General features: G+C 39.2%; 2 protein-coding genes across 2 annotated transcripts; one reads left to right on the forward strand and one right to left on the reverse strand.

The window, feature by feature from the left end:
- Positions 1–63: 63 nt before the first annotated feature.
- On the forward strand, positions 64–8092 carry LOC114572163 (max-interacting protein 1). The gene is made up of 6 exons (XM_028603638.1): positions 64–406; positions 1493–1595; positions 1867–1896; positions 3285–3399; positions 5791–5962; positions 6107–8092. Exons 1-6 carry the CDS (start codon positions 178–180, stop codon positions 6268–6270), a joined length of 813 nt encoding a protein of 270 aa, XP_028459439.1. The 5' UTR covers positions 64–177; the 3' UTR covers positions 6271–8092.
- A 400-nt stretch (positions 8093–8492) lies between these two features.
- On the reverse strand, positions 8493–13978 carry smndc1 (survival motor neuron domain containing 1). The gene is made up of 6 exons (XM_028603716.1): positions 13845–13978; positions 13355–13474; positions 12399–12541; positions 11396–11557; positions 10381–10534; positions 8493–9943 (listed from the first exon to the last, which is right to left on the reverse strand). The coding sequence occupies exons 2-6, from the start codon at positions 13472–13474 to the stop codon at positions 9806–9808; spliced, it is 717 nt and encodes a 238-aa protein (XP_028459517.1). The 5' UTR covers positions 13845–13978; the 3' UTR covers positions 8493–9805.
- Positions 13979–14044: the final 66 nt, after the last annotated feature.

Raw genomic sequence — 14044 nt, forward strand, 5'->3', positions numbered from 1 at the left:
GCATGCGTTAGTGGGAGGGATTATCCACCAAGTAGGGCAAGTGGCTGAGGCTAAGGACTGCAATTCCATCGAGCCTAGTTCATTTCAGTCATCCGCTCAGTGCACAGACGGGACAAGGAGCACTTTCAGCGCTGCTTATTTGTCAAAGTCCCCCCCCACACCCCAAAAAAAGTGAAAATGGTAAAGTACATGCGACAGCACAGCGAGCTGAAACCCGAAGAGGTGCTGTCGGAGTCTGATGCTTCAATGGACCAGCAGGATTTCGGAGAATTGTCCGACTATTCTTTCAGCGACGTTTTATACTCCAAATGTTCCGCAATGGACCAAATCGGCACTTTCATGAAGAACGTGCAAGTGCTGCTCGATGCAGCAAATTACCTAGAAAATATCGACAAGAACAACGGAAGTAAGTAAACACGGGCAGTAGGGGATATTAACACGTAATGCGCCGAGCAGACAACAATAGAGGCGAAGGCGACAAAAGACGCGCAGCGGACAGAAGAGCCTGACAGCAGCCAATTATATTTCACCTGCTACTGAAAAACTAGTCAAATCGACGTAACACACAAAATATCATCCATTGAAAAGAAATCGGAAAATTGCCTACATTTTTAATTCAGGACGAAACTGCATTGCCAGAGAGAGATTTTATTGCAACAATAGCCTTCAGCTAAAAAATCTTCTGCTCCCATTCTGACCAAAATTGGTCTTTGACAGACCGGGAGATTTCACTGAATAAGCACGATTTATTCATTATTTTAAATAGGCTTTGCATATGTGCACATTTAGGTTAATTCATGTAGAAATGTATGATGTTTAAGACTCCTAATTTTCGAATTCATCTTTTATCTCAGTTGATCCCAGCTCCTTTCACGCTTATTCCATTAAAATATCTCATGCATCCACTTAAAAATATAGCATTCAAGGTCACCGTCTTGCACATACAAACTGCGAGTTTGAGTTTATTTTCTCTAAATATTTCCAATTGAAAGCCCACCTATCAGTTTCAGAAGCAGCTGCTTCTTCCTTGTATGTGTTGTTCACATGGTTTCCACATGGAACAAATTGTAAAGTTTTCATTGGTCGGCACACATGTTCCCAGCGCGAGTCACTGCAGATAGCCAATCACACGCAGGTTCACGTCTGACGTCCTATGTTACTGGGAAGGAGCGTTCATGGGAACTGTAGGCATTTTTAAACAACTGTAGAATAGAAATGCTTCCTTTAAACATACAGCCTAATGCATGAGTGTATTGATATTCAATTTTGCTAAGAAGGATTGTCTGTCTATTACACTGAGTTTTAATTCTTTTAGTTTAATTCCATGGATGTGTTGCCACCGGCCACATATTTAAATGTTATTTAGAATTCGGGTCAATTAAGGCCACATCCATCATGCAAATCCAAGCCCTCATGAAGCATTTAGCTTGGAGCACATTTGTAAAAACTCTACAATCCTCTTTTTAATCCTCTTGATCATTTTCATCACCAGAATGTGAGCATGGTTATGCTTCAACTTACCCTGCGGCCCAGACTGCACATCATCAGAAACAGCGTAAATTCAAGAACAAGAAATTGGACAATATTCACAATAGGTAGGTCCTAAATTAAATATAGTAGATGTGAATACCATGTTTGTCTTTGTTTATGCATGGATTTGAGAACATATTTTAAAATCTACGTGATGCACAATCACATTACTATTATGACCATTACATTATCAGTATTGTGGTATAGCATGATTATTTTATCATTGCAGCATTAGATTGTATAACTATTGGATTTGTTTTGTACATATAATATGTTGCATTTTGCATCATTAAGACTTGTGTAACATTTTTGTTTATATATTTATTACATCAACAGGTCAGCACACAATGAACTGGAAAAAAATAGGTGAGTAAAACAAGACTGAAGAGGTCATTTGTATGCATGTTTGTGACAAAGACAGTACTGAAAGGTTGAGACTACACTGAAGGACATGATGAAGATAGTGAAATGTTGAGACGGTGGGTAGTCATCTTAAAATTCTACTGCCATCTTACTTCAATCGACTTTTGTGCATAACAACTTACAGTTTGTGCAAAATTCAAACAGAAGAGGGAGAGAATAAGACAGCATCCACAGCATTTTAACTGCTTTAGCAAATGAGGTACACAGGGAGTCTATCTCAAGAGCCAGCTGTCTCAAAATGGAGCTTCAAGCTGATAAACCACAAGCTTTCTCCATTCTGCCATGTTTGCATATCTTGGTGCATACCATTTCACAACGAGATGCACTGCAGGCCTATGAATCAGCCTATTATCATCCAAAAAGACATTTTTTTTTATCAACAACTTGGAAATTCCCCTATTGTGTATGATGGCAGTGTGCATTTTGCAAGGCAAATAGAAGGGAGGTGTAATGCAGCCTCAGTAGCAGCAGTTCCTAGAGGACATGCAGACTTTTCCCCAGTCAGCAAATGGGAACCGTCTGTTTCCAGACAACAGGGCTCCTTCCTGAGTGTTTCTCAGCTGCAAATGTAACAGCAGCTTGCTTCTATTGCTCCAGGATGAAAGGGCCACCGCTTTGAGCATGGCACAAATGTCAGGACACGTTTATCCTAAAATTAAATGCCCAGCTAATCTTCAACAGCAAACCATGTGTGTGAGAATCTTGGTTTGAGAGATGCACTAAGTGATGAGAAAATGGGCATCTTCACGAGCAAGGCTTATTTTACATCCTATTTTATTTAACAAAATGGTGGCCAACGCAGAGAGAAGAGATGACATCACAACTTGACCTACTTTTTTCTCCATTATTTGAAAGGAGAGTGAGTGTCCTTTGCCAGTTTCTGCATTCGTTCAGACCACAGGCCCAGAGGCCTCGGTGGATCAGAAACAGAGTATCGAGCTGCCCTCAGCAGCTTTTTAAATGGGGGGCAGACAGATCCATGTGTAATTGCAAAGGCGTCAGATGGCTTGGCTAACTGGCAAAACTGATTTAAACAGATAAATCAAGTGCCTGAATACCTTGACTGTTACATTTCTTATCACAGATGGATTATCATAATTAGAATTTAACAGGACCAATCAAAGTGGTTTGCCTTAACTATTAAGAACTAATCAGATTGGATAAGAAGGAAATATTATAATCTGATTTAATCAGCATCAGTGAAGATTACAAGAATACATTAGTCTGGAAATAAATTTTTATGTCTGTATAATTGTCGCACGATGCACATTACTCCATGTTTGCTGTCTCAAAAGAGAAATGACCCGTCTTGACTGTGTCTCCTCCCGCAGGCGAGCACATCTCCGCCTGTGTTTGGAGAGGTTGAAGTCCCTCATCCCTCTGGGACCAGACTGCAGTCGGCACACCACACTGGGACTGCTCAACAAGGCCAAAGCACATATCAAGGTGTGGTAGTCCCTGTTGTATGGTACCATCATGGGATTAAGGGCTGATTTCTGTCCAATTTTGTGCTCAAAAGTAATGACCCAAACATATCAACATACTGTTCCCACTGCTTCTTTTTCCTTACTGGCCACATGCTAATAGTTGGTAACGCTAGTTTGGGAAAGTAGCAGTAGCAACATCACAACAGTCATCATGCTGAAATCGTCCTTTTTCACAACAGACTACAGCAGCTAAATCATGAATTTTTTTATTTACTCCTGTGCTTTTCCTACTGCGACATGTCAATTATTTTTTAGAACATAATTGTATTTTAGTCTCCTAGCTCTCACCCTTGGTGGCCCACAGCCTCTGGTTTCCTCTCGAGGTACAAGCTGCTGTGATACTTTACTGTCCATCAGGCGTAATCGAAGTGGAGCTCCACTGTCTACATAAGCAGCTCAATATTTAGCCTGAAATCCATTTGACCTTTGGAATTCTATACATTGTGTTAGGTGCGTTAGTTTAACAAAGACATAACAGCGCTCTTGCTTGTTTAGTAATCATGGCCGATACGGTATAAACACCAGGAAAAGAGGAGAAAGGTCTGGATTTACTCTCTCTTCTTTGAACTTTTTGGCTCAGTTCATTCAATATCTAATATAAAAGGTTAAGGATAGCACACACATGATTTATGGCAAGCTGAGACCAATTAGGTGCTAAACTGTCACTCAATCACCTCACATTAGAAGTGGGTAAATGAGATATTGACTATAGCAACAGAACAGTTAGTGGTTTTCCCTGGGCACTTTCATGCAGTCAGTTTCCTCAGAACTGTTAGATGAACTGCACTTTAATGTACTTTGGCCTCAGCATTAGGACATTATGGTTGCTGCTTGGTTATTTTTCTTCCCCTTTTAAACAAATCTCCCAGTTGCCAGGGCTGTCCTTTGTCTGATTTTAAGCCTTGTTGAGTCTTTGATTAGGTCTTTTGTCTTTCACACTTTGTTAATGTAAATAGTACACTGACCATCACCAGATCTGTCCTGGTTGTTAGAACTGCACAAATGATTGTGTAGCATCAAAGCATCCAAGACTCAACACTTTGGCTCCCCTGATGGCTGATGGCTACAGTCTAAGCCAGATAAGATATTTTGGGGGAAATATTGGATTTTCTTAAACCCAGTCTGCAGGCTCCAGCATTGGGAAGCAGTTGAGGAATGATTGAAGCCTGAAATATGAAAGCAATCCTGGCAACAGTCTGTGGGAGTGTGTGTGTGTATGTATGTGTATGTGTGTGTGTGTGTGTGTGTGTGTGTGTGTGTGTGTGTGTGTGTGTGTGTGCAGACTTGCCTGTTTAAAGTCCAGGAAATGTGGCCCCTGAATCATGCGGTTTTGTATTTTTGGAACCAGAGGTTGTGTGGATGAGTAAAAGGGCGGAGTAGGTGCAAGCAGCAGGAAGCTCATGGCAGCAGGAAGCAAAAAGTAGAAAGAAAACACCCTGTATTGTGCAAGAGGAAAAGCATGAATAAGTGCTACTCTCACTAGCATCACTGTACCAAACTCCCTCATAAAAACTGGCATTTTACTGCATTTTTGATTGTGGGAAATATGCACGTCTCTTCAAACATCACTCTGTGCCTTCATGTAAAATGGTTCAGGAAATAAACCATGCATGGCAACTGATACAATACAGCATGTGTCACTGTGAACTACAATGTCTTTTCAATATTTGTGTTAGTATATCCAGCTGTACAGATACCACAACAGTTGTTTTTTCCCACCAGCAGTAAATATTGTTCAACAACTGGCTTGCATACAAAATGTTAGTACTTACATGAATTAGAATTAGTTTTTTTTATTTATTAATGGCACGATCAGATGTGATGATTGGTGTGAAGCGATTGGATTAGGGTTAGTTTGGTTATTTGTAAGCTTCTTAGACATACTTTAAGCAAGCGGTTTGTGTGTGTTGTTTGACGTATACAGGCTTTATTTAAAATAACTATTGAACACCACAATGAACCAAAATCAATGTCCAAGCTGGGGAAGTTAAATAAATTAAAGCTAAGAAGGCAAAGAATGAATGTTTCTGCATGCAGGACAAGATGACCTTTATGTTCATTTGTACACCAAAACCAAAGCAATTACGCTGCCTTTTGCATTAAGTCATCTTTCACTTATATCCACATCACACAGAGAGACAGCTATTCCTAGAATCCAACCATGCTGAATATTTCAGTAGAAGGTATGTAATATGTTGTCATGATGGTGGGATTTAATGTAAACACCCAATGTGGCACGCATGCACGCACGCACACACGCATGCACACACACACGCACACACACACACACATTCTTGATTACCTGTACATAACAATACAATTAACTCTTCTGCATTTTCCTCTTATTCAGAAACTTGAAGAGATGGATCGGAGGAGTCTGCACCAGCTGGAGACCCTAGAGAGGGAGCAGAGGCACCTGCAGAGGCAGCTATCCCAGCTGCAGACTCACGGAGATAGGGAGAGGGTCCGTACGGACAGCGTGGACTCCCGCATGGACTCTGACCGCTCAGAGTCTGACAAAGGTCAGTGTTCTGAATCAGAGCCTTTATCCAATGACACACCTTTTAGGGTTCGCCAACATTTAAGGCAAGCACAATTTCAAATATTTGAACTTGCATGATGCAGAAAACTAATCTGTATTCATCATTCCTTTTGTTTTTGTGCAGAGGAGATTGAAGTTGATGTGGAAAGCACTGAGTTCTCCCATGGAGAAATGGACAGTGTAAGCACCAGTGGTGCAAGTGACCTGGATGACCACAGCAGCCGGCAGAGCTCAGCTAGTGATGAAGGCTACTCCACATGCAGTCTAAAACTGGCTTTCTCTGCTTAAAGCACCAGCCTATACTTTCACTTCAGCTGCAGTCTTTTATGGCTTTCACCTTTAAAGTACCAGCCTAAAGCTCCATTCTCCCTTTGCAGTTTAGGTTAACTGTCTTCAGAAGAAGAACCAGCCTCAATCCCACCTTTGACCTGACAAATGAAACGTCTACTCCTCCCTGAGAACCAGCCTTAAGTTCAACTCAGCCTAAACCTTTAAAAAGCCAAGGGGCTCCTCTACATCAGTCTGAAACATGTTACACAACAGCCTCAAATTTAACTTCTCTGGCAATATACAGTTTCCTCATTTTCAGAGTTGACTTAACCAATCACCTAAATGACCTTTAACCCATTACCAGCTTGAATCAACCATACCTGCAATCAATACTGACCCTGTAGAGGACCCATGATCGTACCAGTGTCCAACACTGGAGGGGAAACTACCTTTAGTCAAGTTAATCCTCTGAAACCAGCAAAAACACTAAAACCCCTATACCAGCTACAAGCTCATCATTGGGAACGTTTGCTCCATTTGCCTTGTAAAAACATAGCCCCTTCTTCGGATAACATATCCAGACATCACTTCTTGTCAGTGTACAAGCCGGTGACAAGGGCTACAATGTCTGCATTCCAAAATGTTTATTACACTCCTATAACCTCTGCTTTAGGACCCACAACCATCACTGATCCATGTGGCGTCCCTTCTCTTGACTGAAATACAGTCGTATCCAAACAGGTGGTGTAGTCCACCCTTGTTATTCTAATTTATTTTGCATTATGATTATAGTATTTATTTTTGGTATATTTAATTTTACTCTAGCTAGATCTTGGTCATGCTTGAACTTTCAAATTTGTTTTTTTTTAACATGTTTACCAAATTACATGACATTAAATTTAGCCCCACAGAAGCATACGCAGTGCACTAAAGGTTTACTCAATGTTTTGTTGAATGAATCACATCTCTTTCACACAGTGTGCAAATTGCAATTTTATTTAGACAGTAATAAGCTATCCCACACTTATCCAAGCACAAAGCTGAAAGCAATAAAGCATCTAGTTTTATCTTATCCTTAATGTTGGCTGTGTTTAGAACACTATTCTGTCCGTCCAACGCCAAATTGCTTTTTGCTAGTTTTCCACTTGCTCCAGTAGTGGAGTATCAGTTTTAATATTGAGCACTAAAACGATTGTAATTGATTTTTTTTTTTTAAAAGCTATGGTGCATGTGTATTGAATGTAGCTTGTCTAATCATGTTGTAATGTGCTTTGGATTGACAAGTTTTAAAAAAATGTCTGTAGCATGAACATTAACACTACAGAATACCAATTTTGGTTTATACTTCAGTGTTTAGTACTGTATCTTTTATGTACTGTAGCAACAAAAAAAAAAAAACAAGTTCAAATCTTTGAAATTTGGAGACGCCCCATTAATAATTCATTGTATATTTAACACATAGAATTGCACTGCTGACCTTGTGGAATCCATGAAACCAAATAGGACATTTCAATATGATCATTTATCTGCATTTTCCTGGTCCAAGTCCTAAGGAGATCACCACCAAATTGTGTCTTAACATGGGTATATGACTCTTGCACAAAGTTCCTTGTTACAGGTCTTTTCCCCCCCCCAACCTGTTTGGGAAACTATAAAATGCACTATGAAAAAGACTTGTTAAGGAAGTATGTCAAAGCACACCCCCGAATGTTTTCTCTCATGCTTAATCAGCAATCCAAGGTGACTTTGTTGCAAAACGTGTGCTGCTGGTCCCCTGCTAGTACTTTGTTACAGTTCCTGAAACTTTCCCTGGAATCTTAATAAACCTCTACCACGCAGACAATAAGCAATGTCTTCTTTTTTTTAAACTTACCATTACATTACACGTCATTTAGCGGACACGTTTATCCAAAGCAACTTACAATTGCTATATATGTCAGAGGTTGCACGCCGCTGGAGCACTAGGGGTTAAGTGTCTTGCTCGGGTATGGTTGATTGGTTGATGTATCGCAGTGGGAATCAAACCCAGGTCTCCCACACCAAAGGCATGGGTTATATCCACTGCACCATCACCACACCATTACCATTAATGTTAAATTAATTAAAGTGGGTGTCTTGTATTAGACTGGCAAGTATCACAGATAAATCAATCAAGTCTGTAGTTTACACTGTGCTGTAAGCCTCCTGAACTAACAATGTCAAACATGTCAAAGAAAAAACTGATGTGACTTTTCAGAAAATGGGTTGTATTAACAGTTGCAGCATGCTGCTCGATTTATTAATAATGGTAAATCCTATAGGACCCAACAGAGTCACAATGTACAATGTAATGTAAAAACAGATTGAAGTTGAAGCAATCATTTAAAAAACTGAAAACAAAACAATGTTTATTTCACTGTTATATACACAGAAATAAAAACGCAAATTCAGCCATGTCAACTCAACACCATTATTGACTTTCAGACTCCCTCACAATGGGTCGGTGTTCAAAATCCAACTTCAAATTTACAAACCAAATCTGCGGGTGTGTATATTTATACTTGGGGGTTAAATTGGGCTCTGTGGTTTCAGGTTTGCTAGCTACCAAAGATTTGAGGCAACCTGCCGCAAACCATCTTAAAAAAAGATAATAGTATAATTCTGTAAAAGCAAAACATTGTTTAAAAAAGGCCCAATGAGTAAGATTTTCCTTAAAAACAATGTAAGGACTCATACAAAAATAATCCCCTTCAATCATCACTTGTGACCCTCTGGAAGTATGCGGCAGTGTCTGTATCTGCAGAGACCCTGCTCTCTGCCTGCCTTTTCTTATTCTGCTGTGTTCGGGACGTTTCTGGGCGTCAACCTCTAAAAACATTGCGACCAGGTGCCAGATCATAAGCACACATCCAAGAGAAAGCTACGAAAATGGTGGACAAAAAATATGCAAATATAGTAAGTCAAAACATGAAGTGGACAAAGCCCGTTCCAAACCCAGAGCGAACCTGGGGTTGGCTTTCACCTGCTGGTGAGCAACGCAACCCTTGTTGAGCCAGGAAGGAGGGACTCATTTTGAATGTTGTGTTTAAGAACTGCAACTGACAAATCCTACTCATTTTGCCCTTAAATAGAATATCAAAGCAATTTACATTCCATTATTAAAGCAGTCGGTTTCTGACCTAAGCGCCCACCGATGACAATAGTGTAGGCCTATGTAGTGGGGCTGAGACCCAATTTAACCCCGTTACTGTTTATACTCTTTTAGCAGGTATTTGGCTTTAGTGAAACCTGGACACAAACTGCAAACTCTACGGCTTTTCTACAACACCACCACTTCCTGTTCTTACATAACAATTGACCATGTTCCAGTGCAGGGAAAATCCCCTCTATTTGATATTTTTTTGTTGTACCTACATAATATATAAGAAACCTACATCAATATTTCAAACAATGGTGTGCAAGCAATTCCTTTCAAAGCTTTCTTTAGTTGGGACAAATAAATCATGTATAAACACAATGGAAAACACTGAAACCGCTAGTGTACAGTGGATGATTATATACAGAATAGATCAGGTCACTGAGGCATTAGATGTCGGACATTGTATTTTGACGTGTCATGGTACTGGGTCATTGGCTTGTCTGCAATACCACATGTTCCCACTCCCACCTTTCCATTTACACTTTCTGGAGATGCAAATATGCTCCTCTTTACCTAGAAGAAAAAACAGAAAAGCCATCATTAAGGTTTCAAAATACAACAATGGATTACTGGATGACTTTTAAATATACAATACACATGCAAACTTCACACAGCAATTCATAGACTGTGTGGAACCAGTTTCAAGTTACCTAGCCCTCCAGTCATGTACTGCGCTGCAGTATGCAATGCAGTGTGAAGGACAAGGGGTTGTTATGCTAGTGGCTGAAATAGCTCAAATCCACACCATAATGATTTGAAGAGATCCATCTAACTGTGAATTCACACTTTAGTTGGACTTTTTTGTTAAGCTGAATTTTGACACTAGATAGCAAATGGAAGGAGACGTCTACAGTAAGTTACCATTGTCCACCGTTTGCTCAATGCGCCATGGGTTTCTACCCATGGGTTACTCTCAAATAAATTCAGGCCTCTAAACAAAGAACACGTACCTGTCCTTTCTTGTTCTTTGAGTAGGCTTTGTTATTGAACTGTTGCCACTTTGACTTTTGTTCCTCCCTCTCTTGCTCCAATTCCTTCATCCTCAGTACCTTCTTCTGTGCTTTCTTCTTCTTATACTCTCTCTGCTCTGCTATCTGCTCTTTCCTAAAGAGACAGACAAGGAAGAGAAACATTTAAATCATGTCCTTGATGTACAAATACACAAACGTGATGTAACAGCTATGAAAGAATCATTAGTGAGTCCAACATACAGTATAACTTCAAGGAAAGCTGCATTAACGGAACCATATGACGATAAACACAAAATATATTCAGCTAAAGTAATGTATAAACTGTACTATTGCATATTAACTGAATCTCTGCTGAAGCCATCTCCATTAAGTAAATCTGTTACAAGAGCATACACTTAGGGTCTCTTTCCTTACAATAATCGTTCTTTATGTAGAAAGATGACATAGGATGATCATTTTTAAATTGGTCAAGAGCAATAAAAGAAGTCAACAGAGGCACTGGTGGTGTTGCACGTTAAATGTTAATTTGGGTTCTAGGGGGCATATGTAATTTCCAACCAGCAATGACTTATAAAGCTTGGTGCTTGATTTTGAAACTGTATGGCAAAATCGTTAACTCAAAGTTTGATGAATAGTTTAAAGAGATGTTCTCCTTTTTAAGGATTAAAACACCAATCAAAAATCTCAATCATTTATTTAATCAACCAGGCCAGGAAATAGTTTGTTTTGATGTCTATATGCCTATCATCTGCCAATCATCTACTGTGCAGCCAACTTGAAATAATAGACAACTTTTGTCTAATTCACCCATGTCATTACCATGCTATGAGGATGGCACAGTAGAGGGTTTACTGAATACTACTCCGCTTACTGGTGCTTATTTCCTAGAATTAGTCATTTTAAAGCCAATTAAAAAGGGGAGCTGCTCACAATTATATATACACACACCATTATATAAACCAAAGATTACATGAGACAAAAAATACCATCATACCTTGATTTCGGTTTTAGACTCCCATCCTCGTCAGAACGTTTCCCCTCCTCTCTTGCTCTAAGGTTCTGCAGAGGAATCACTTCAGCATTCCCGTACCCAGCGAAGGTAACGGCTGCGGTTCCGTTCTCCCGGTCTATCTCCTCAATCTCAGCCTCATACACCCTGCCAAAGAATCACGTCTGTAAGCAGGTGAGTATGAGCCAAATACTCAAGCTCTACTTAATAAGCAATGCTTAAACAAATATAATACTTAATGGTAAATGAATCTGTGCAATATGTAACTACAGGATATTATTAGAGCATGTATATTATTTCTATGACAACAATTTACCTCAAGAATATACATTTTGTTCCCCTTAAAAAGGTCAAACATGCATGAAACTAAAAACACGTTTTGGGGAAATGCATTGAGAAAAAAACCAATACTGGTGATATGAGCAATTAATTCACATTTTAAGATACGTTGTTAGCCACTAGTATAAAGACTAACACACACCTCATTATTTAACAAAAGGTAAAACAACCACTCAATTACTACATTTGAATGTGAAATTATAACACCTTTGTTAGAATAAGGTGTTTTAGTGAATAATTATCACAGAATGGGCTTTTAGAACAATTGACTGACAACTCCTGAATTATCAGCCACTGCGAAATAACACCAAAACAAACATTTTAATGAAATGCTTGCAGTGTGGATAATCAGGTTTGGGGAAACTTCTCAGTGGGTAAAATAGTTTTGAATTGTGTGAAAATAAGTTGCAAAAACCGGCTTCATCTTGAGGGAAAAAAATGCACTTATCTTACTACGAATAGTTAGATACTTTTGTCCAAAGTGACATCCAAATTCCGTACAATCATATGCACCAAAGATAAACGAATAACATGGATGGACAGAACCTAATTCATAAAACCAATACTCTAATTCAGAGAAAGAACTCAAATTGTAGTGCAATAAGGCATGCGCTTGCATGTAATGTTTTCAGAGGGTGGTGATACTCACTGTCCGTCCTGATTCCACACAGCCATACATTTATCCCCCACTTTCCAGCCATGCTTCAGGGGTACCGTTTCCGAGCCATCGGTACTAGAAGCGCTATCAGTGGGCTGTGAGGTCAGGAGGTCTTTTGTCAAATCGATAACTTCCTGTAGAAGAAAATGTGATTACAATTTTTTAAATCATATTTGCTTGTAAATGAGGATACATATTCTTACAACGTAAGAATATATTTCACAATAAAAGGTTATACTGCAAATCTATGGAAGCAAAGAAATGCTATAAGGATTTGATTCTTGTAGGCAAGTGAATACCTAATTGTGATTTTTTTGTAGTCGCAAAATCTGAAATTACATATTACACATTTCAGAGAGGAACTCAAAACTATATAAATTCTAGGGCTGCCACCTCTTAGTCGATTTGTCGACTAATCGGTCGTTTTGGTCTTAGTCAACTAAGATTTCTTTAGTCGATTAGTCATTTTTTATGCTTAATAACTTATTTCCAAGAAAGTTCTGAGCACATTTATGGTAAACACAAGATTTAAAGTGGTGCTTTTGCAGGATTAATTGTGGAGAAACTCAGTTTTACAGATGGTTAATTAACTACATTTATATTGTGCTTTTCTAGTCTTAACCACCTCTCAAAGCGCACAGCTCTGTCAATTAAATCAACTAGTCGATTAGTCAACAAAATCCTATAAGTGTTAGTCAACTAAGAATTTCTGTAGTCGAGGACAGCCCAAATAAATTCTGATTAATAATTTCCAGAATAAAACATTTAAATGCTAGAAGTTTAGTGGCATTTTCAACACATTCAGTAGTGGTTACATGTAACGTAAGTATTCAGTTGCTTATAAAACTGAATTATTACAGCCTTTATTTGCTTCTGTAATCCAGCGATGAGAAATACGCTTCTTAAGCGGAGTGCGAATCACTTGAATCCATCACATCCACACAAACCTGCAAGTCTTTCTGAAGTTTAAGAAGGTCTTCATTTTCTGAGTCGGTCGATAAGGCAACTTCTACTTGCTGTAGCTGGGCTTTGTAGCTGTTCAACTGTTTCACCAAGTCTTCCGACATCTGTGTGTTGACAAAAAAAGAAGACCATTTTCTAAAAAAAAGTTGGCTAACGTTAGCTAGTTGCTAACGGTAAAGATCTTAAAATCGCGAGCCATCTTTGATTAGCAATAATCTAGTCACACAAAGTGCTCGTGTAGTGTGTATTAAATGCGAAATGAGTGAAACCTGTGCTACTCATAATTTAGCAATAAAGGAAAAACATGATATGTCACAACATTCACGTTAGCTTAACGCTAAAACGGTATCATTAGCAATATCCCTCGGCCCTCTTTCTTCGACGTAAATTTGACGTAACGACGGCTAACGTTAATGCTAGCAAAGAGCGGCCAAGGGGCAATCACAAAAAGAAAGGATCAGTGTGTAATCTTACCTCGGTATAAATGCTCTTGACTGATAAACACCGCAAACATTCAAATCTCAAGTCGACGATTTGACAAACCTAACGTTACTGGTTAAAAGAACAACAGTACGCGTTCCCGTACACAAATAGCCAACCGGAAGTCGAGGGGGAAAAATACCTTCTTCTTCTTTGGGTTTTAAGGTCAGCTTGCATCCTTAATGTTGCACTAC

This window comes from Perca flavescens, chromosome 17 (genome assembly GCF_004354835.1).
Source record: "Perca flavescens isolate YP-PL-M2 chromosome 17, PFLA_1.0, whole genome shotgun sequence".
Classification (NCBI taxonomy): Eukaryota; Metazoa; Chordata; class Actinopteri; order Perciformes; family Percidae; genus Perca; species Perca flavescens.